Below are 18,462 nucleotides of genomic sequence, written 5' to 3'. Positions count from 1 at the left end.
TTTATTTATTTGCCGAGCCGTGGGGCTTGCGGGATCTTAGTTCCCCGACCAGGGATTGAATCCGGACCCCAGTAATGAAAGTACCAAGCCCTAAGCACTGGACCGCCAGGGAATTCCAGAGATGGGCATATTTAGCATCTGCTACCAACACACACGAAAGGATTACAATTGTTAGGTTACCGGTGACCTCGGTCCCCAGGTGTATGACCCTGCCATGTCCACAAAAGAGTAGCTTCTCTTCTCCCTTCCACGGCAATAACAGAGGCATTTTATTATTTAAAAACCTCATAGATCTTTAAGATAGCAGATCACATTTCTTAGTCTCTTCAGCTATGGAACCCATCTCCTTGTCATCGTGATTGTGTCTAGGTCTGAATAAATGTGAAAATAAAGTCACATTTGAAAACAGCAGTAAAGTCCAAATATGATACCATCATTTTAAGGAAGTTAAAAAATTTTATTATTCATCTGCATCATCTGTAGATAATATATTTCCTGCATTGCTGGTATGCACAGCTCTATACTGCATGGCATTTATAAGAAAGGACAAAATGTAAAATGAGAATAGCCTAGGAAGATTAACTGGAATGCTTATAAACATAAAGTATACTCATTAGCATTAGTCTCAGTTAAAATGAGTCACTGTACATAACAGATTCAAAGCTGGAGAATAAAGAGTCAAATTCTGAATATTGTTCTACTTTTAGCATCACAAACCTTTGGTTAATTTTTCAACATGCTTCTGGAGCTCAATGTCCACATTAAAATGAACATACGTATCTTCTTTTCTTGAAGCCACGGGAGTATCCTGCACAGGAGTTAAATCTATGCCATTCAGATCTAGAGAGGAAAAAACAGTTTCTGCTTCGAGCCTTCAAATACAAAGACTTAAAAACTGCAAAGGAACTGCAAAAGGCTGTGTTTCCTGAAGAGGCAAAAGCCGAGAGGAGATTCTGAGGCCAATAAAGACCCATGTCTGGGGTGAGCAGGTACCTGAAGGTGGCTGGTTTCCAAGGTCATGTGGAGGGCTCGGAGTAGAGAGGGTGGGAGACCCCCATGGATAGGAGGAGGAAGCCGCCTTACACATCACAAAATTGGATCCTTCCTAGTTAAGAGGTGTCTTCTGAGGACACAGGCCAGTATAGTTTTGTGAATTACATTTGGGGATGTAATATACCACAGTGGTGCTCCTACCCCTATTTCCCAACCTTGATCGTGTGCATGACACAGAAAGGCCTATAAATCTAACATTATCAGAATTCCCCTGCTGTATTCAAGTCAGATGACCAAACAATGGACACAACAGCTGCCAAGGAAACCTTTCCATGAATGAACACTTCTTACATATATTACTTAAATTCTGGTTCTATTTGCTATAACATAAGCTGATTTATAATAACCAGATGGCACACTATGTATGGTATACTGCTGTAATTTCTGGAGCCAGGAATCATCCAGTTTAATCTAATTCAACACAGACTCATTTAATGACTACTCAGTGTTCATGTATTATTCAACAGAACCATCTTAGGGACCTTAAAGCCAGAGAGTATGTTTGATTACTTCAGTTCCTAAAGATATTTAAATAAAACATGTTTCAGTTCAACCATATGCAAAGGTAACATAATATCTACATTTCATTACATTTTTTTGTATTTTACAGTGTTCGTTCCTGAATGAGAGATGTAGTTTTGTGTAGGGTATAAATACTTTCCAGCAGACCATGGATTTGAGAACCAGTAACATCAGAAGTTAAAGTATCACAGCATTAGTGCTATGGATCATGGTCTCTCCATGTTAAAATTTTTGTCTGTAGCCCAAATCCTTTTTCTTTTATTTGGTACTAATGAACCCATGGGTCTGAATATTTCTATGATCGGTAAAAGTTCCCTCCATTTAATTTCAGTCCATACCTGTTTGTCTCAAACTGCAGGTTTATTAACTGTAGACTGGATTAACTGTGCAGTTATTTCTGAATAATAGTATGACAACTTCATCTTCAATCACCCAGTAATTATTTTTAAAAGACTGTTGAGTGCTTTACAAATGAAGTGCTGTATAAAATGCTTGGCAACGACAAAACAATTCAATCACTGTGGCTTCCCTCTTAAACCAATGACCAAAAAAGTTGTTTTCAAGGAAAAAAATGGTTTGCCATTGGATCAAAAAAAAACAAATCCTAAGAGTAATCATGCTTAATAATGACGGTAACATAGTTAAGTATAAGAAATACATCACTCGTCTAATGTCCCGCAGGATTATGTTCAGGGCGTGGATGTTTATGGACGCGTCCTATTTCCCTGTCTCCACTCATGATTAATTGAAGGCCTGATTCTCAGCCACCTCTGCACAGCTGTCCTATGTACAAACTTCTCTTGGACAGGAACGAGAGGACCTGAAGTGGAGGCGTGGGAAAATAGGAGAACACTGGGCTTTGCAAAGAAAACCACACACCCTTGGAAGGTGGGGACATTTTTTTAACCTGTTTTCTGAAGGATGCATCTGCTGTTGAAGACAGTGTGTCTGTCTAGTCAGCACCCTTGACGGAATTTTAAGAATAAAAAGATATACACAAAGAAAAAGCCAAAAGCAAATATGAGTGTAAGTTATGCATAGGGAAGTAGTTTTAGTAAATCTCTCAGAAATGTTTGGTGAAGGAATGATGACCACCTCTTCCCAGGGATTTTGCCTCATTGTAAAATCAACTAAAATAAGTTGTCACAGATATAAAACATCCCCTCCCTCTCCCCACCAAAAAAGTTCCAAATGAGAAGCAACATTATAAAATTCCCCAGAGGGAAGATAGATATACATAGTTATTTACCTTTTACACTAACTGTGATATACGGATCAATGCATTGCCCAGCATCTTTCAGGCCAATTTTCTCAATTCTGATAGTGAGTAATGTCATTCCTGGTTCTGATGGCAACCTTGGTAATAAAGTACCTGGCAACGGAGAAACAGCAATAAAAATGAGCTCCACCAATAATTTCAAAGTAAATATTTTAACAACATAGAGAAGATGCAGCTTTGCTCTTAACTGGCTTAGTAACTAGCCAGGCATCATTTTGGTTTCCGAAACTTCCAGACACTTGACGTTATTCTTCTCAGACAAATGCTTAATTAGACACAAGATACATCTACACTTCCATACTTCATATTCAACACTAAAGCATAAATTACTAATGCAAATTTGTTAAAATTCCAATCCAGGAAGCCCAATTACAAATTACCACGTAATTGAGAATGCACATGATATATATGCTTCACATTTACTCCTACATAATACACTCCACATCTCAACATGAAGTGATAGAACAAGGACACAGAAAGCTTTATAAACATCTGTTACGTGTTTCTAAAGTTTGAAAAATTTAATACCAGAATCAATCAATAAATCTTTCAGCTACTATTAACCTTTCAGGAAATAACGTATAACTTAATATTTATAAATTTAATTGAATAAATTTACAGTGTAATTTCCCACTCCTTTCTTCATCCTATTCTGTATGATCTATCAGAAATCAGTCCTACTGAGAATGACACATAAAACCACAAGAGTAACTATATGTTTGAAATCTTTTTCATACATCAATTAAATTTTTTAAAACTGAAAAACCACCCAGAACCACACAAGCGCATTCCCCACCAAGAAAATGACGTGAAGAAAGAAATCAACTGTACGGTTTGTTCATTTATTTCAAATAATCGATGAAGAACAGATGCAAACAAAAGTTGATTTTAATTTAATATGTATATAGTACCACAACTTACAGAATCTAACACTTATAAAGGACTTTGGTTGACACTCTTCAAGTTTCTATCCAACAATGTGTTATTCTACTTTTAATGAGGAAGTATTTGAAGTACATGAATCAATCAACTTACCATGTTCAAAATATATTAACTGACTGCAAATGTGCTTGAGGGAATTTTAGGGGGCAATGAAAATGTTCTCAAATTGGATCACACTGATAGATGCACAAAACTATAGATTTATCAAAAGTCATTGAATTGTACACTTAGAATGAGTGAATTTTGTGACATGAAAATTACTATAGAAATCCAAGAGTCTTAACTGGTGATACCTGTTAAAAAATTTTTTTGACTAATGACAAGGCAGAACTATAAAAAGCAGAAAAACCAAAATGGGACATTCAAAGCAGTATTTAATACTGTTTCAAAATTAACATTACTTTTTCACATGAAATATTTTGCCATATTTCAACACATTTTCAATTTTCACAAGTTTTCTTACATTAAAGATAAAAGGTCTTTACTGCACCCACTGTCTATTCTTTAAAAAATTTTATTTAAATTTAAAATTTATTTAAATTTATTTAAATAAAATTTATTTAAATTTAAATTTTAAATTCTGAATCTAACACATATTCAGAAAAGCAAATAAAACGAGTGTACAGCTTAATGAAATGCCGGAAAGCAAGCATCCACGTAACCACCAATGAGGTCAAAAAATAAAGCATGACCTCAGGAGTTCCCTTCTATCCCCACCCAATGCTCTTCTGAATTCCTCCTCCTCACTACCCTGGCTTTTAAAATCACTACTAAAAAGCATACCTGTATAATTATGTTTTGCCTGCTTTTGTACTTGAGATTTATCCAATTGTTGTCAGTTGCTGTAATTTGTTTATTTTTATGATTGTCCAGAATTAGTATAGTATAGAGGTTGTACAAATATACCAGTTTTTGTATCCATTCTTCTGTTGACAGGCTTTTGAGCTGCTTCAAGTTCTTGGAAATTGTTAACAACGCTGCTGTAAACATTCTTGGAAACACGCTCTGCCCCACCTAAGCACACATTCCCCAAGGTGGGGACTTACTGAGTCACATGGTGTATCACCTTCATGTTTACTATGTAATTACAAACTATTTTCCAAAGTGGTCGTGTCAGTTTCTGCTCCTAGTACAATCTCCATTGCTCCACACCCTCGCTAGCACTTGGCAGTTGTCAGATTCTTCTTTTTGGCCAATTTAGGTGTAGAGAAATGCCAATCTAGTCTTAAGCTCATTTTGCCAATGATTAATGAGTTGAGCACCTTTTCATTTAAAAATAAGCATTTGTATTTCCCCTTTCCTGAAGTATCTATTCAATTATTTTGCCCACTTTACTACTGAAATGCTCACCTTTTTTAAAAAATATATTATTTATTTATTTTGGCTGCGCTGGGTCTTAGTTGCAGCATGCAGAATTCTTAGTTGCGGCATGCATGCAGGATCTAGTTCCCTGACCAGGGATCAAACCCGGGCCCCCTGAACTGGGAGCGTGGAGTTTTACCCACTGGACCACCAGGGAAGTCCCTGAAATGTTCACCTTTTTCTTACTGATTTGTAGGAGTCCTCTAATATTTTGACATAAGCTTTTTGTTGGATACATGTTTTACAAATAATTTCTCAGTGGCTTTCCTTTTTTTTTAAATATCTGTATAGTGAAGGGTAACATATTAAAACGTGTACAAATGCTAGGCACAGCTTAATGAATTTTCACAAAGTGAACACACCTGTGTGACTAGCACCATATCCAGGAAAGAAAGATACTACCAGCATACTAGGAGCCTGACTTGTGCCCCCAACACGCACCCAAATCACTCTCTCTCCCAAGAGATAACAGCTATTCTTGACTTTTAATACCAAGATCAGTCTTTGCATGTTTAGAATGCCTTTTCTGTTTATGGTGTCTTCCGATTATGGTAAATTCTTAATGTTAACGTATTCAAATTTCTCAATCTCTAAATTCCTTTATAGTCGGTGCTTTCTGTGTCCTATTCAAGAAATCTTTCCCCACTCCAAGGTCATGAAGGTATTCTTATAAGAGCTTTTTTGTTTTGCCATTCACATTTCATTCTATAATCCACATAGAATTAATTTTTGGCTATGGTGTGTGGTAGGAGCCCAATCCCATTCTAATCCACATGGACACTCAATTGTCCCAGCACTACTTACTTAATAGACTGTCATCTCACTCATGTATCTGCAGTGGCTTTTTGATCATAACTCAACTGTGGGTCTCTTTCCGGGCTCCCCATTCTCTCACTGGACTATTTCTTACCCTTGCACCAATACCGTGTCTTGATTACTATAATTTTACAAAAAGTCTTGACATTCAGTAAAGCAAATTCGCCCGCCTTAACATTATTCTTCAAGAGTCTTAACTACTTTTAGCCCTTTGCATTTCCATGTAAATTATAATACAAAAGCTGTCAAGTTCTTAAAAAAAAAAAAAAACCCCAAAACATCAAATAACAAAAACACTGTTGGGACTGCAGTGAAGTTCAGATCAATTTTAGAAACAGTCACATCTTTACAAATTGCTTCTTCCAACCTATGAACTGGAATATATCTCTCCATTTATTTAAGACTTCTTAATTTCTCTCAATAAAGTTTTACTGCTTTCTTCACATGGGTCTTATACTTCTCATTGGATTTATTAAACTATATTGATATTTTCTGATATTATTATAAATGTTATTTCACTTTCTAAGCAACTGTTGATTGTTTATAGAAATAAAATCAATGTTTTTGGTACATAATTTTTAAAAAGTCAAGGTACAATTCACATACAACATTATATTAGTTTCAAGTATACAACATAATGATTTGATATTTGTATATTGCAAAATGATCACAATAAGCCTATAGAATCAATTCTTATGTATAGATTTTACATCCAGGAACCATGCTAAACTCTCTTACCATCTCTTTTTTTTTTTTAATTTTATTTATTTACTTTTGGCTGCACTGGATCTTCGTTGCTGTGTGCAGATTTTCTCTAGTTGTGGTGAGCGGGGGCTACTCTTCGTTGCAATGCACGGGCTTCTCATTGCAGTGGCTTCTCTTGTTGCGGAGCACGGGCTCTAGGCGCACGGGCTTCAGTAGTTGTGGCTCGCAGGCTCTAGAGCGCAGGCTCAGTAGTTGTGGCCCACGGGCTTGGTTGCTCTGCAGCATGTGGGATCTTCCTAGACCAGGGCTCGAACCCGTGTCCCCTGAATTGGCAGGTGGATTCTAAACCACTGGATCACCAGGAAGCCCCTTACTATTTCTAATTATTTACCTATAGGCGCTTTTGCAGGTTCTACATACATATTCATAAAGTCTACAAATAATTTTTATCTTTTATTTCTGTTTTTGGTCCTAGTGCACTGATGAAAAGAGGTCATAGTAGGCACTATGTCTTGTTATTGATCTGAAAAGGAATGCTTCAAGTATGATTTTGGCTCAAAGCATCCCTTAGAGAACACCCAGAGAACTGTTCTGTTCTCAGTCTGCTAGAATTTTTAAAAATCAGGAAGAGATTTAGAATTTAAACCTTTCTGCATCTAGTCAGAGGATTATGAGATTTTCCTCCTTAATCTGCTAATGTGAATTGCCTTGATATATTTTACTTATTGAACAATATGTTCTGAAAAATCATCAGTTCATGGAGATTTTCCTGATTATTATCTATAGTATTCTATAGTATTATTCAGCCAACCTACATATGGCAGTTAGGTTGTTTCTAATTTTTATTTTAATTTTTTTTGGCTGTGTTGGATCTTCGTTTCTGTGCGAGGGCTTTCTCTGGTTGTGGCAAGCGGGGGCCATTCTTCATCGCGGTGCGCGGGCCTCTCACTATAGCGGCCTCTCTTGTTGTGTAGCACAGGCTCCAGACGCGCAGGCTCAGTAGTTGTGGCTCATGGGCCTAGTTGCTCCATGGCATGTGGGATCTTCCCAGACCAGGGCTTGAACCCGTGTCCCCTGCATTAGCAGGCAGATTCTCAACCACTGCGCCACCAGGGAAGCCCTCTAATATTTTATTATTACAGATTACACCATAATAAACAACCTGGCGTATATGCAAATATTTTCTTCATATTCTTAGAGGTGTATCTTGAGAATAAATTCCTAGAAGTGAGATTGCTGGGCCTAAGAGTAAATGTGTACTTTTGCTGTTATTGTTAAATATTGCTGAATTCTCCTCCAAAGGGACTGTACTATTTTGTATTCCTACCAGTGATGAATGAGCATCTGTCACAGCCTAAGCAACAGTAGTTTTAATTTGCATGTCTCTTATTATAAGTTGAGTATCTTTTCATATGTTTAAGGGCTATTTGTACATCTTTGTGTGTCTGTATCTACGTGTGTACTGTCTGTTCATGTCTTTTGCCTAGTCTTTTAACGTGCTTGTTGGTTTTTGTTGTCGCAACTTAAAATTTTTATTTATATATTAAGGATGTTAGCCCCTTGTCTTTTTTACTTTGACTATGGCTTTCTTTCTTTGACAGTCAAAAGGTGATTTCTTATCCAATATTCAAAGTCAGTGATATGAGACTATGTTTTTCCCAAGTGAACATTAAAACTGGTTTCTACCTTTGGATGAATCAGTTCATAACCTATAACTGTCTAGCTCTTTTAGTTGAAATGAACGAATGGGATGACATTTCTTTCCTCATTACCAACAAACCTTTTTGCCTCAGACCACACTAAAATCTAATCTAACTACTGAATATATTTCTAACAATTCAATACAAAGGCAGTGATTTCGAGCTGCAAGTTAATTTATTCAGCTTCATTATCCTATCATTCAAGGTAGTATGAAAACATTCCATCATGAAGGTTCAGTTTCACCCTCATTACACCTATTAAAGAGCATCTGCAAGCTGACTATAAAATGAAGACTACAAATGATATAAAAAGGTGAATATTCAAGGTATTTCGTGATGGTTTCCAATGTGCTCTCTCCCTGTATGACCAACTCCTACACACTCGGAGTCTCAGTTCAGGCTAGATCCCCTGTGCTGAACTCCCTTAGCCTTTTTTTTTGCTCACCCATAATACACTGTGCACATCTCTAACCATCATTATGTACTGTTGGCTTTGTCTTGTTGACTACATAGTAAGCTTCTTGAAAGACAAATCTGGGTAACCACTCATTTTTTTATTGTTTGGCATTAGTAATAAACAGATCCTTTTTGAATTAATGTATTGTTGAATAAATAAATGAATTTCACAGCTCTAAGGGTTATATTATGTTCTAGTAAACAAATGGCTAGATAATATATATATTATATATGTATTGATGCACTGTCTTATATGACATGTGTGTGAAAGAAGATAAAATACTAGCATAATACCATACCACCTGCAGCTCCTGGGTTAGATGAGAAAGGTAGCATGTTTATGTATCAAAGGTAAAACCATATGATAATCAGAAATCAAAGCACTACATTAAAAGAAGATTTCTAAATGAATAATTAAAATATTCAACTATATAAAGTAACAGGAGAACAAGCAACTACACTTGTAAAACTTGAAGACTATAATCAGGATAAGAAAAGAACTTATCATACATGATCTGGTATAGACTAAGCTTTTCCAGCTAGAATAATTTGCTATTAAATCTAGAGCAAGGATCAAAAATAACAAATGTTCTTCTATGTGGTAGCACTGCCTAAACAACAGATAATCAATGCTTACAGAACACTTAACTACGTGCCAGGCAATGTTCTAACTTTATATGTGTCAACTCATTTAATCCTCACAATAATTCTATGATATAGCTGTTAATCAGTCCCATTTAGTTAGCAGAAGGTGAAAACTGGGGCACAGAAAAGTTAGGTAACTTGTCCATTATCACACAGCAGTCTGACCCTAGAGTCCATGCTTCTAACTGCCATGTCCCATTTGCCACTTTTGTAATTTAATTGTCCACAAAGCCTAAAAAGGACCTGCAAGATAATCTGCGTATCAAGGTCCTTAACGTAAGTCCCTTTGCCATGTAACATACATGCTCACAGGCTCTGGGATTGGAATATGGATGTCTTCGGGGGGCCATACAGCTAACTGCCTAAACCAGGATTTCTCAACCAGGTTTCCGCAGAATCCTAGGGGTGTGCTGGAGCTGTGGCTAGGAGCTCCACAAAAGAGAGTGATTAAGAAGGAATAAACGCCACCTGAACTTTGTGTACTGAGCAATGCGTGTCCACTGTGATGGACAGAGACTGGGCAGTCCCTACAGCAACTCTATTACTGGTCTTTGAGCCTCATATGGCAATGGGCGGTAGGACCACGTTCATCTGGTTGGATCCATTTTTAGTTTTTCATGCGAGAGAGGGGCAGCCACTGGCAGCTGGTAAGCTCTACAGTGCATGGAGGAAGGCAGCCCGGTGCTGTCAGCCTCTTCTGATTTACCTGCCCTACCTCCCCAGTGTACCACCAACTGGAGCAAACATGTCCTACTGCTGTCAAAGAAAACTGGGGGGAATTATTTGATTCAATGTGGCTTCTGAAGAAGAGGTATGAGCTAGGAGAGGAGGATTCCCAACCTAAGCCTACAGATGATTCTGATAAGGTAACAACAACGAATCACAAGCTCCAGGGTCATTTTACTCCACTAGGGCAATAGGGGACACACCAAAGTCCACCTTGATGATGAAAACTATTTATCAATACGTTGTATTTGGACCAGTAATCCAAGTTGTCCTATTCCATAGTGCATCAACTGTAGAAGACAATTTATGAACGCAGCTATGGCTCCAGAAACATAAAAAAAATCACTTAACTACAAATCACAACCATTGACAAGGTGCTAATATTCTGAGGTTCTAATAGCCATTTAAAATAAACAGAGTAAAGGGAACCCTCTTGCACTGTTGGTGGGAATGTAAATGGATACAGCCACTGTGGAGAACAGTACGGAGATTCCTTAAAAAACTGAAAATAGAACTACCATACGACCCAGCAATCCAATACTGGGCATATACCCTGAGAAAACCATAACTCAAAAAGAGCCATGTACCAAAATGTTCATTGCAGCTCTATTTACAATAGCCAGGACAAGGAAGCAACCTAAGTGTCCATCGACAGATGAATGGATAAAGAAGATGTGGAACATATATACAATGGAATATTACTCAGCCATAAAAAGAAACGAAATTGAGTTATTTGTAATGAGGTGGATGGACCTAGAGTCTGTCATACAGAGTGAAGTAAGTCAGAAAGAGAAAAACACATACCGTATGCTAACACATATATATGGAACTTAAGAAAAAAAAAAAGGTTCTGAAAACCTCGGGGCAGAAGCGGAGGAGCAGCTGCAGCCCTCGTCCTTCACCTACAACACCTCTGTTCCAAGGGAAGCTGGTAACACTGCGGAACCTACCGTAAGGAGGATCTCCTCACGTGGACTGGTTGGTTCTGTATGGGGCCAAGGCACTCTGGAAGAGAGAGATTTCGGAGAACCAGACTAGGAATGGACCGCCAGCCCAGAGACCAGGAGTCTGTGTGCCAAGTCCACATAAGAAAACAGAGGTTACATGGAAACTGAAGTCCATGAAATCCTTTAAGACCCTGTCCTCACATGATTGTTCTTCCTGGTCTAAAACGAAAAATGGCATGATGGTCTTTGTTCCAAAACAGTAGTATATCATCACCTAGACAAGACTCCTAAAGAGGCAATGACTTTTTGGATAACTACTGAGAATTATATCTTTTGAAAACCTTGTGATTTGAGTTTGCTTATTAAGTAACTTTATTTGTTTGATGTTTTATCTGATATTGTACAGATGTTCCCACGGGCGTTGGTTCTAAAATAAGAGGTGAGTTGGTCCTTATTTTGCCTTAGTGCTTCGGAAATTAAACACCACTAACAAGGAGTATATTAATTTTTTATCCCCACTTACAGCAGAGTTCTATCAGGTGTCTAAAATGTAGACTAAGCAATATCATATATATGTGATAATACATATAATCTTGTTAGTTTTCATTGCTTTAAATTTATAATACTTATAACTAAACTCACATATCTAGTACTATTGACACAGATTCTCTGTCATCCAAATTTCTAATTTTTTTAAGTTAATTAATTAATTTATTTATTTATTTAGGCTGTACCAGGTCTTAGTCGTGGCATGTGGGCTTCTTAGTTGCAGCATGCAGATTCTTAGTTGCAGCATATGGGTTTCCTACTTGCGGCATGCAAACTCTTAGTTGCAGCATGCATGCACGATCTAGTTCCCCAACCAGGGATCAAACCCAAGCCCCCTGCATTGGGAGCATGGAGTCTTACCCACTGGATCACCAGGGAAATCCCTGTCATCCAAAATTTTTTAAGTGCACATTTCTTTGTGCTGCTAAAGCATGATAAAAGAAAAAAGGACATACATGATAATACTTCGCATTTAAGTAGCATTTTTTTTCTTTCAAGAAAAATACTTTAGTTATTCTGGGATAATTTTAAACACAATTTAAGATAATGATATTGATCAAACCAGCCACAATATTTGGTAGATAGGTAACACATTAAATGTGTCTTCAAATTCTGGCAATAGATAATCTTTGCAACTGACATTGCAGGTAGATAAAAAGTTATGGAGGGACTATTTATTTGTTTTGAAATACTGAATTCAATTTAGAGGTAGAAATTGTAGTAAAACATTAAAATACACATACAAATTCTTTTAGCAAGTAATTTATTGTCTAGCAGTTGATGAAAATGGGTTCCTCTAAGCTTTCACGAAAAAGAGTTTGAAAAACTGTAAGAGGTTTGTTCATGTTTAAAACTGCTTTAAAAGTTTGAAAAAAAATCTTAGGGGCCATTATTTAAATAATATTGTATCTAGGTCTATGAAATTAAAATTATAGCTGATTGAAGTTGCTTGCATACATAAAGAATGTATCAGTGTCAGTATCACATTTTGGAAAAAAAAATAATAAACACACATCCACAAAGTCTAGAAGGAGTCAGTGGGCATGTGCTTCATGTAGAAATGCTAGTTTAAAAAGGGCAATCCATCATTCCCTACAGCAAGCAAGGAAGAGCTCCCCACAGGTGTCTGAGTTGAAAGGTTGGACTGCCAGAGTACTTTCAAGAAAGAGTAGGCCAGATGTTGCCGGGTGCTTTGAAGATGAGGCCTGCAGGATGTAGCATACTTAACAGACATTTCATATGAACCAGTCTCTGCAAAGCTCTGAAGAAAACCCTTTAATTTCAAGTGACAGGATTCTTGGATTTAAAAGAAAAAGTATTAACTTGTAAAAGGAAATCCTGAAATATTTCCACGACTGCTTGGGCTTGAGAGAGAAAAAATAAATAAATAAGTCTTACATCTTATTAAAAACCAGTCTGGAGAACAAGAGAACAAAATCAAAGAGTATTTTCCTTCCCTTTATATACTAATAAATGCCTGGGTGAGGAACACTTTCTCTGATTCTTCTGCATAGCCTGAGAACTTGAGACTTTTGGAGAAGAAAAAGAACTTCGCGAGCTGTGGTCTAACCGTACACCTGAGATGATATTCACCGCTGTGCCCCTAGGCATGCTCTGGATTTCTGTGAAAGAAGGATGCCCTGATAGTCATAGGAAAGCAATGAACATTTTGCTGCAATTTTCAACCTCTTATATGTGTGAGCAAGAAAAAAACTTCAGCTGAAAATGAAATTCATGTTTGCTTATTTCTCAAGTTCAACTCAGAATAGAGTACTTGTGCAGGAAAACCCAAGCACAGGTTTCACGCTGAAGAGGTAAATTTCATTCTTTATTTTTAGTTTCAAAAATAAACATGTTTTATGCATATTTAAGCCTATATAAGAGCTCAAAAAACCAACACATTTGTATAATTTTGAACCTGCTAAGCCTATGTTTGAGTTTAATCACGTCATTCAGTAAAAAAATGGTTTTTAAAATCTTGAAAATTGTGCCTTGGCTATTTTTAATTCATATTTCCTGGGCTTAGGATCTTAAGAGCTTTATATTCAGCAATGTCAATACATTTTTAGGCCATAAAAAACACATTATAAATTTATATCCTTGATTTAAATGAAATCTACCAAGCTTACCTTTAGAAGAATTAAATCCTACTTTGGCTTAATTCAATTATTTAACAAAAATTTATGATGTTTGCCATATGAGTTTTTTAAATTTTGAAAAGGAAAAAGATTAATATCAAAAAAGATAAGATAATATCTACCTCCCCCCCTCCCCCCATTAAAGGCTGGCTAAAAAGTCACTTTGGGTTTTAAATAGGAAAAAACGATTCTGGGTCCTACCACATCTGCACACCATACCTTATTCCTCATTAGCCTCACAGTGGTGCTGGTTACAGACCTGTAGGCGTTTGTCAGCACGCATAAACCTGCACACTAAAAAGGGTGAATGTTGTATATGTAAGTGACACCTCAATAAACCTGACTTTTAAAAAAAGTCACAATAAACTTACAATTCAGTAACTTACATAAAAACAAAGATAATAAATTAAAAGTCACAACAATTCCCAGAACTACCTTGCCACCAAATGCAAACACAGCCTAGGCATAACTAAAATCTTGGATTCTCTCAGAATAACAAGGAAAATAAAATGCTTCCTGCTTTACAGTTAAGTGAAAGGTTAAATGCCATCTTGTTATTTTGATAATGTCAATGAATATAATTTTACGAGTCATTTTTTAATGACACCTATAGGTCGTGGACAATAATGACCCCAAACTAAAAACAGCTAATTAAACTACATGTACTCGTTCAAAAAAGAAATTCAGAGAATAGAAGGGTTCAGTACGCCTTCTGTACCTCTGAAATGAAATATCACAATGCTATATCAGTTTACAAAAATCTATTCAGTTTGGGCTTACTCTTACATAGCAAATGGATTTAATTTACGACAGAAGTTTCTTTTCAACTCAGCAACCTGAACCTCATAAAAACCTTGATCTGTATGTTTCATGGCTTACATCATCTGCTTTAAAGATCTTGTTTGCTACAGAAGTACAGCAAGCGAGCAAACAACCAAGTCAGATAGAAATTTATAGTACTGGAAGCTACGGCAATGATAATATGTGGTTTGCAAAGGGAATAACAACTATTCAGTTAGTAAAACAGCGAGATGATTTCTCTCACCATCTCAGCAATTTTGAAATTTCCTACATATATGACAAAAACAAGAAAAATACATCTCTCTTTTCATAAAGCAAGGTACATTAGGAATAATGCCCTATACCAAAGAAACATTATTAACAATAACAGCTACCATCTACAGTAATTTTCCCAATAATCCTATAGTGTAGGTATTGTTATCTCCATTGAAAGATGATGATGATGAGAATAATCACCTCACTAATATTCAGCATATGACAGGTACTGTGCTAAAAGCTTTATATGCTGTACCTTGTTTAGTCTTCACAGGAACCTTATGAGTTAGGCATGATTATCATCCCATTTTATAAATAAAGAAATTGAGGTTCAAACTGGTTTAAGAATAGGTGCAACCAGTAATGGACAGAGATTAGACTCAAGCCCAGTGTCTGTTGGTTCAAGTCTATGTTGCTCCAACTCCATAATGCCTCCTCCCCAAGGGGCATTATAAACACTGGAATATCACTATTATTACTGTACTACTTTATTGCACTTCACAGATATCACATTTTTTACAAATTGAACATCTGTGGTAACCCTGTGTCAAGCAAGCAAGCCAGTCTACTGGCGCCATTTTTCCGACAGCATTTGTTCACTTCGTGTCTCTGTGTCACACTTTGATAATTCTTGCAATATTTCAAACTTTTTCATTATTATTACATTTGTTACAGTGATCTGTGATCAGTGATCTTTGATGTTACCATTGTAACCGCAGATGTGGTGGAAGTAGCAAGAGAACTAGAATTAGAAGTGGAGCCTGAAGATGTGACTGAATTGCTGCCATCTCATAAAACTTTAACAGATGAGGAATTGCTTCGTACAGATGAGCAGAGAAAGTGGTTTCTTGAGATGGAATCTACTCCTGGTGAAGATGCTGTGAAGATTGTTAAAATGGCAACAAAAAATTTAGACCATTACATAGACTTAGTTGATAGACAGTGGCAAGGTTTGAGAGACTTGACTCCAATTTTGAAAGAAGTTCTACTATGGATGAAGTGCCATTAAACAGCACTGCATGCTAGAGAGAAACTGTGAAAGGAAGAGTCAACCTAGGTGGCAAACTTCACTGTGCTCTTATTTTAAGAAGGTGCCACAGCTGCCCCAACCTTCTGCGACCGCCACCCTGATTAGTCAGCAGCTGTCAACGTTAGACAAAACTCTCCACCAGCAAGAAGGTTACAACTAGCTGAAGGTTCAGATGAGGGCTAGCATTTTTTTAGCAATAAAATTTTTTTTTCTTTTTTTAATATTTGTTTATTTATTTATTTCTGGCTGCGTCGGGTCTTGGCTGCGGCACATGGGCTCCCCTCTAGTTGTGGAGAGAGGTTTCCAGAGTGTGCAGGCTCAGTAGTTGCAGCGTGTGGGCTCCAGAGCGCGTGGGCTATGTAGTTGCAGCACGTGAGCTCTCTAGTTGTGGCGCACGGGCTCAGTAGTTGCGGCGCGCGGGCTTAGCTGCCCCATGGCATGTGGGATCTTAGTTCCCTGACCAGGGATCAAACCTGAGTCCCCTGCGCTGGAAGGCAGTTTCTTAACCACTGGACCACCAAGGAAGTACCAGCAATAAAGTATTTTTTTAATTAAAGTATGTACCTTGGTTTTTTTAGACATAATGCTATCACATGCTTAACAGACTATAGTGTACACGTAACTTTTATATGTACTGGGAAACCAATAAATCTGTGTGACTTGCTTTCTTGCAATACTCACTTTATTGTGGTGGTCTGGAACCAAACCTGCAGCATCTCCAAGGTCTGCCTGTACTTTTATTACCAAGAAAGTTATCAGGATAATATATAAATTGTATCTAGCTGTATCTTAAAGCTTCTGGTGTCTATTTTAAAATACATCACAATATATCAGCATAGTACACTAAAGTGAACTATTATAGTTTACCAGAAATAAAAACTGTGTACTGCATAAGAACAGAACAGAGTAAAACAGTAATTGGGAGAGGCAAGAAATTTATCCAGGGTGCCTGCCTAAGTTACTGACAGAGAGGGAAGATCTTCTGTAAACCAAAAAGCCTTGCCATACGTTATTTGCTTTCCTAAAACAAGATGGGAAGAAAAGGGCATTTGCTTAATATTTATTCTCCCTGGGTCCAGTTTTAATGACCACAATTTGATTAATTAAAGAAGTACTTACAACAGTGCACAGAAAAGAGTTAACATAGCAGGTCTGAGACGGTTACTCTTAGAAAGGCCTGAGTACAAGGTTGACCCCTAACTAGAGTCTGGGAATCTGGATTTTGGGAGGGTTCCTACTATCCCCTGATGAGAATGGTCACTGTGCCTAAGTTATTTTTACAAATAACATGGTTTATGCTGAATTATCTGCTTTCCTTCTAGGAGTCTGGAATTTTGGTCAGTGCTAGGCAGAGGGTGTCTATGTGATCAGCCGCCAGTAACAGCTCTGGGCATGGAGTCTCTAATGTGCATCCCGCTTCCCTAGTGGACACTTCACGTATGTCATTACAATCTGTCACTAGAGGAATCAAGCACAAGCTATGTGACTCCACTGGAAAAGGACTCTTGGAAGCTTGCACCTGGTTTCCTCCAGACTTCGCTCATGCACCTTTTCCCTTTGCTGACTTTGTTTTTGTATTCTTTCTCTGGAATAAATCACAGCTGTGAGTACAATCACATGCTGAGTCCTGTGAGTCCTCCTAGTGAATCTCCGAACCCGAAGGTGGTCTTTGGAACCCCAAAACAGATAGTAAGATACTTTCAGACTATACTTATAAAACAGCTACTGCCCAAAACATGACCATTTGCTTAAGACTGGCATGAACCCTGGAGAGGTTTTACTCTCTACTAGCAAATACCAAAATAAGTTCCAAACACCTTGACCTTGTATTGAGTTAAGTAATGTATATTTTTAACAAGTGATACCCACCGGGAACTCTAGCAGGGAAGGCATCAGGAGACCCTGCTCCAGCACCACCCTCTTCTTCATCTTCTTCAAATTCCAAATTTTCTTCTTCACCAGGTGCTAAAATCCTTCTACATGCAAAAGGACAGAAAAAAGAGTGAGCTACAAAACTAAATATACTAGAGAAGCCTCATAGCTACTCATTTCCTAGGTTAAGATGTTGATATAAAAAACGCTGACATAAAATGTTAATATGTTACTACTAATGATATCAGTATACCAACACTGATATAAAACATCCAGAAATCTCTGAAAAATAGGTATAAAATAAGATGATAGAATAAGAAGACAAATATTGGTGCTTATTTATTTTACCTTAAGGGGACAGGCTGAACATCAAATGGGAATTCTTTATTATATGTAAGAATATTCTTTAGGACTAGAATAAAAAGAAAAAGACATATGAATTATCTCATGAATCAAAATAAACAATTTTATTGTCAATGACTGATTTTTAGTCAATTTTACTATGCCTATTAATACTTTTAAAAAATTCCCAATCTTATCATCATCCAGAGCCACAAGCCATTAACTATCTTAGCAAAATGAAAATATCCATACTCCAAGTACCAGTAATTTCAGAGTATTGTTAGACCTCCAAGGAGAATTACTTCTAGAGTCTCAGAGCCCT

The 18,462-nt window shown here is 37.1% G+C and overlaps 1 protein-coding gene across 2 annotated transcripts in view; it reads right to left on the bottom strand.

Annotated features, from left to right (window-relative positions):
* AIDA (axin interactor, dorsalization associated) overlaps window positions 1–18,462 on the bottom strand; it is a 44,487-nt gene that overhangs the window by 4,088 nt on the left and 21,937 nt on the right. Inside the window, exons 5-8 of one of the 2 annotated variants that reach the window (XM_082613796.1) lie at window positions 18,147–18,210; window positions 17,796–17,902; window positions 2,825–2,947; window positions 718–840 (exon numbers count right to left, since the gene is read on the bottom strand). In XM_082613796.1, the coding sequence (XP_082469922.1) occupies window positions 718–840; window positions 2,825–2,947; window positions 17,796–17,902; window positions 18,147–18,210 (417 nt within the window). The remainder of the gene's footprint in view (window positions 1–717; window positions 841–2,824; window positions 2,948–17,795; window positions 17,903–18,146; window positions 18,211–18,462) is intronic. The other variant, XM_082613795.1, reaches the window with a different exon arrangement.

This window comes from Mesoplodon mirus (genome assembly GCF_964341445.2).
Source record: "Mesoplodon mirus genome assembly, chromosome: 3".
Classification (NCBI taxonomy): domain Eukaryota; kingdom Metazoa; phylum Chordata; class Mammalia; order Artiodactyla; family Ziphiidae; genus Mesoplodon; species Mesoplodon mirus.
The sequence above is the reverse complement of the archived record's forward strand: the minus strand, read 5'-3'. Positions and strand labels throughout refer to the sequence as shown.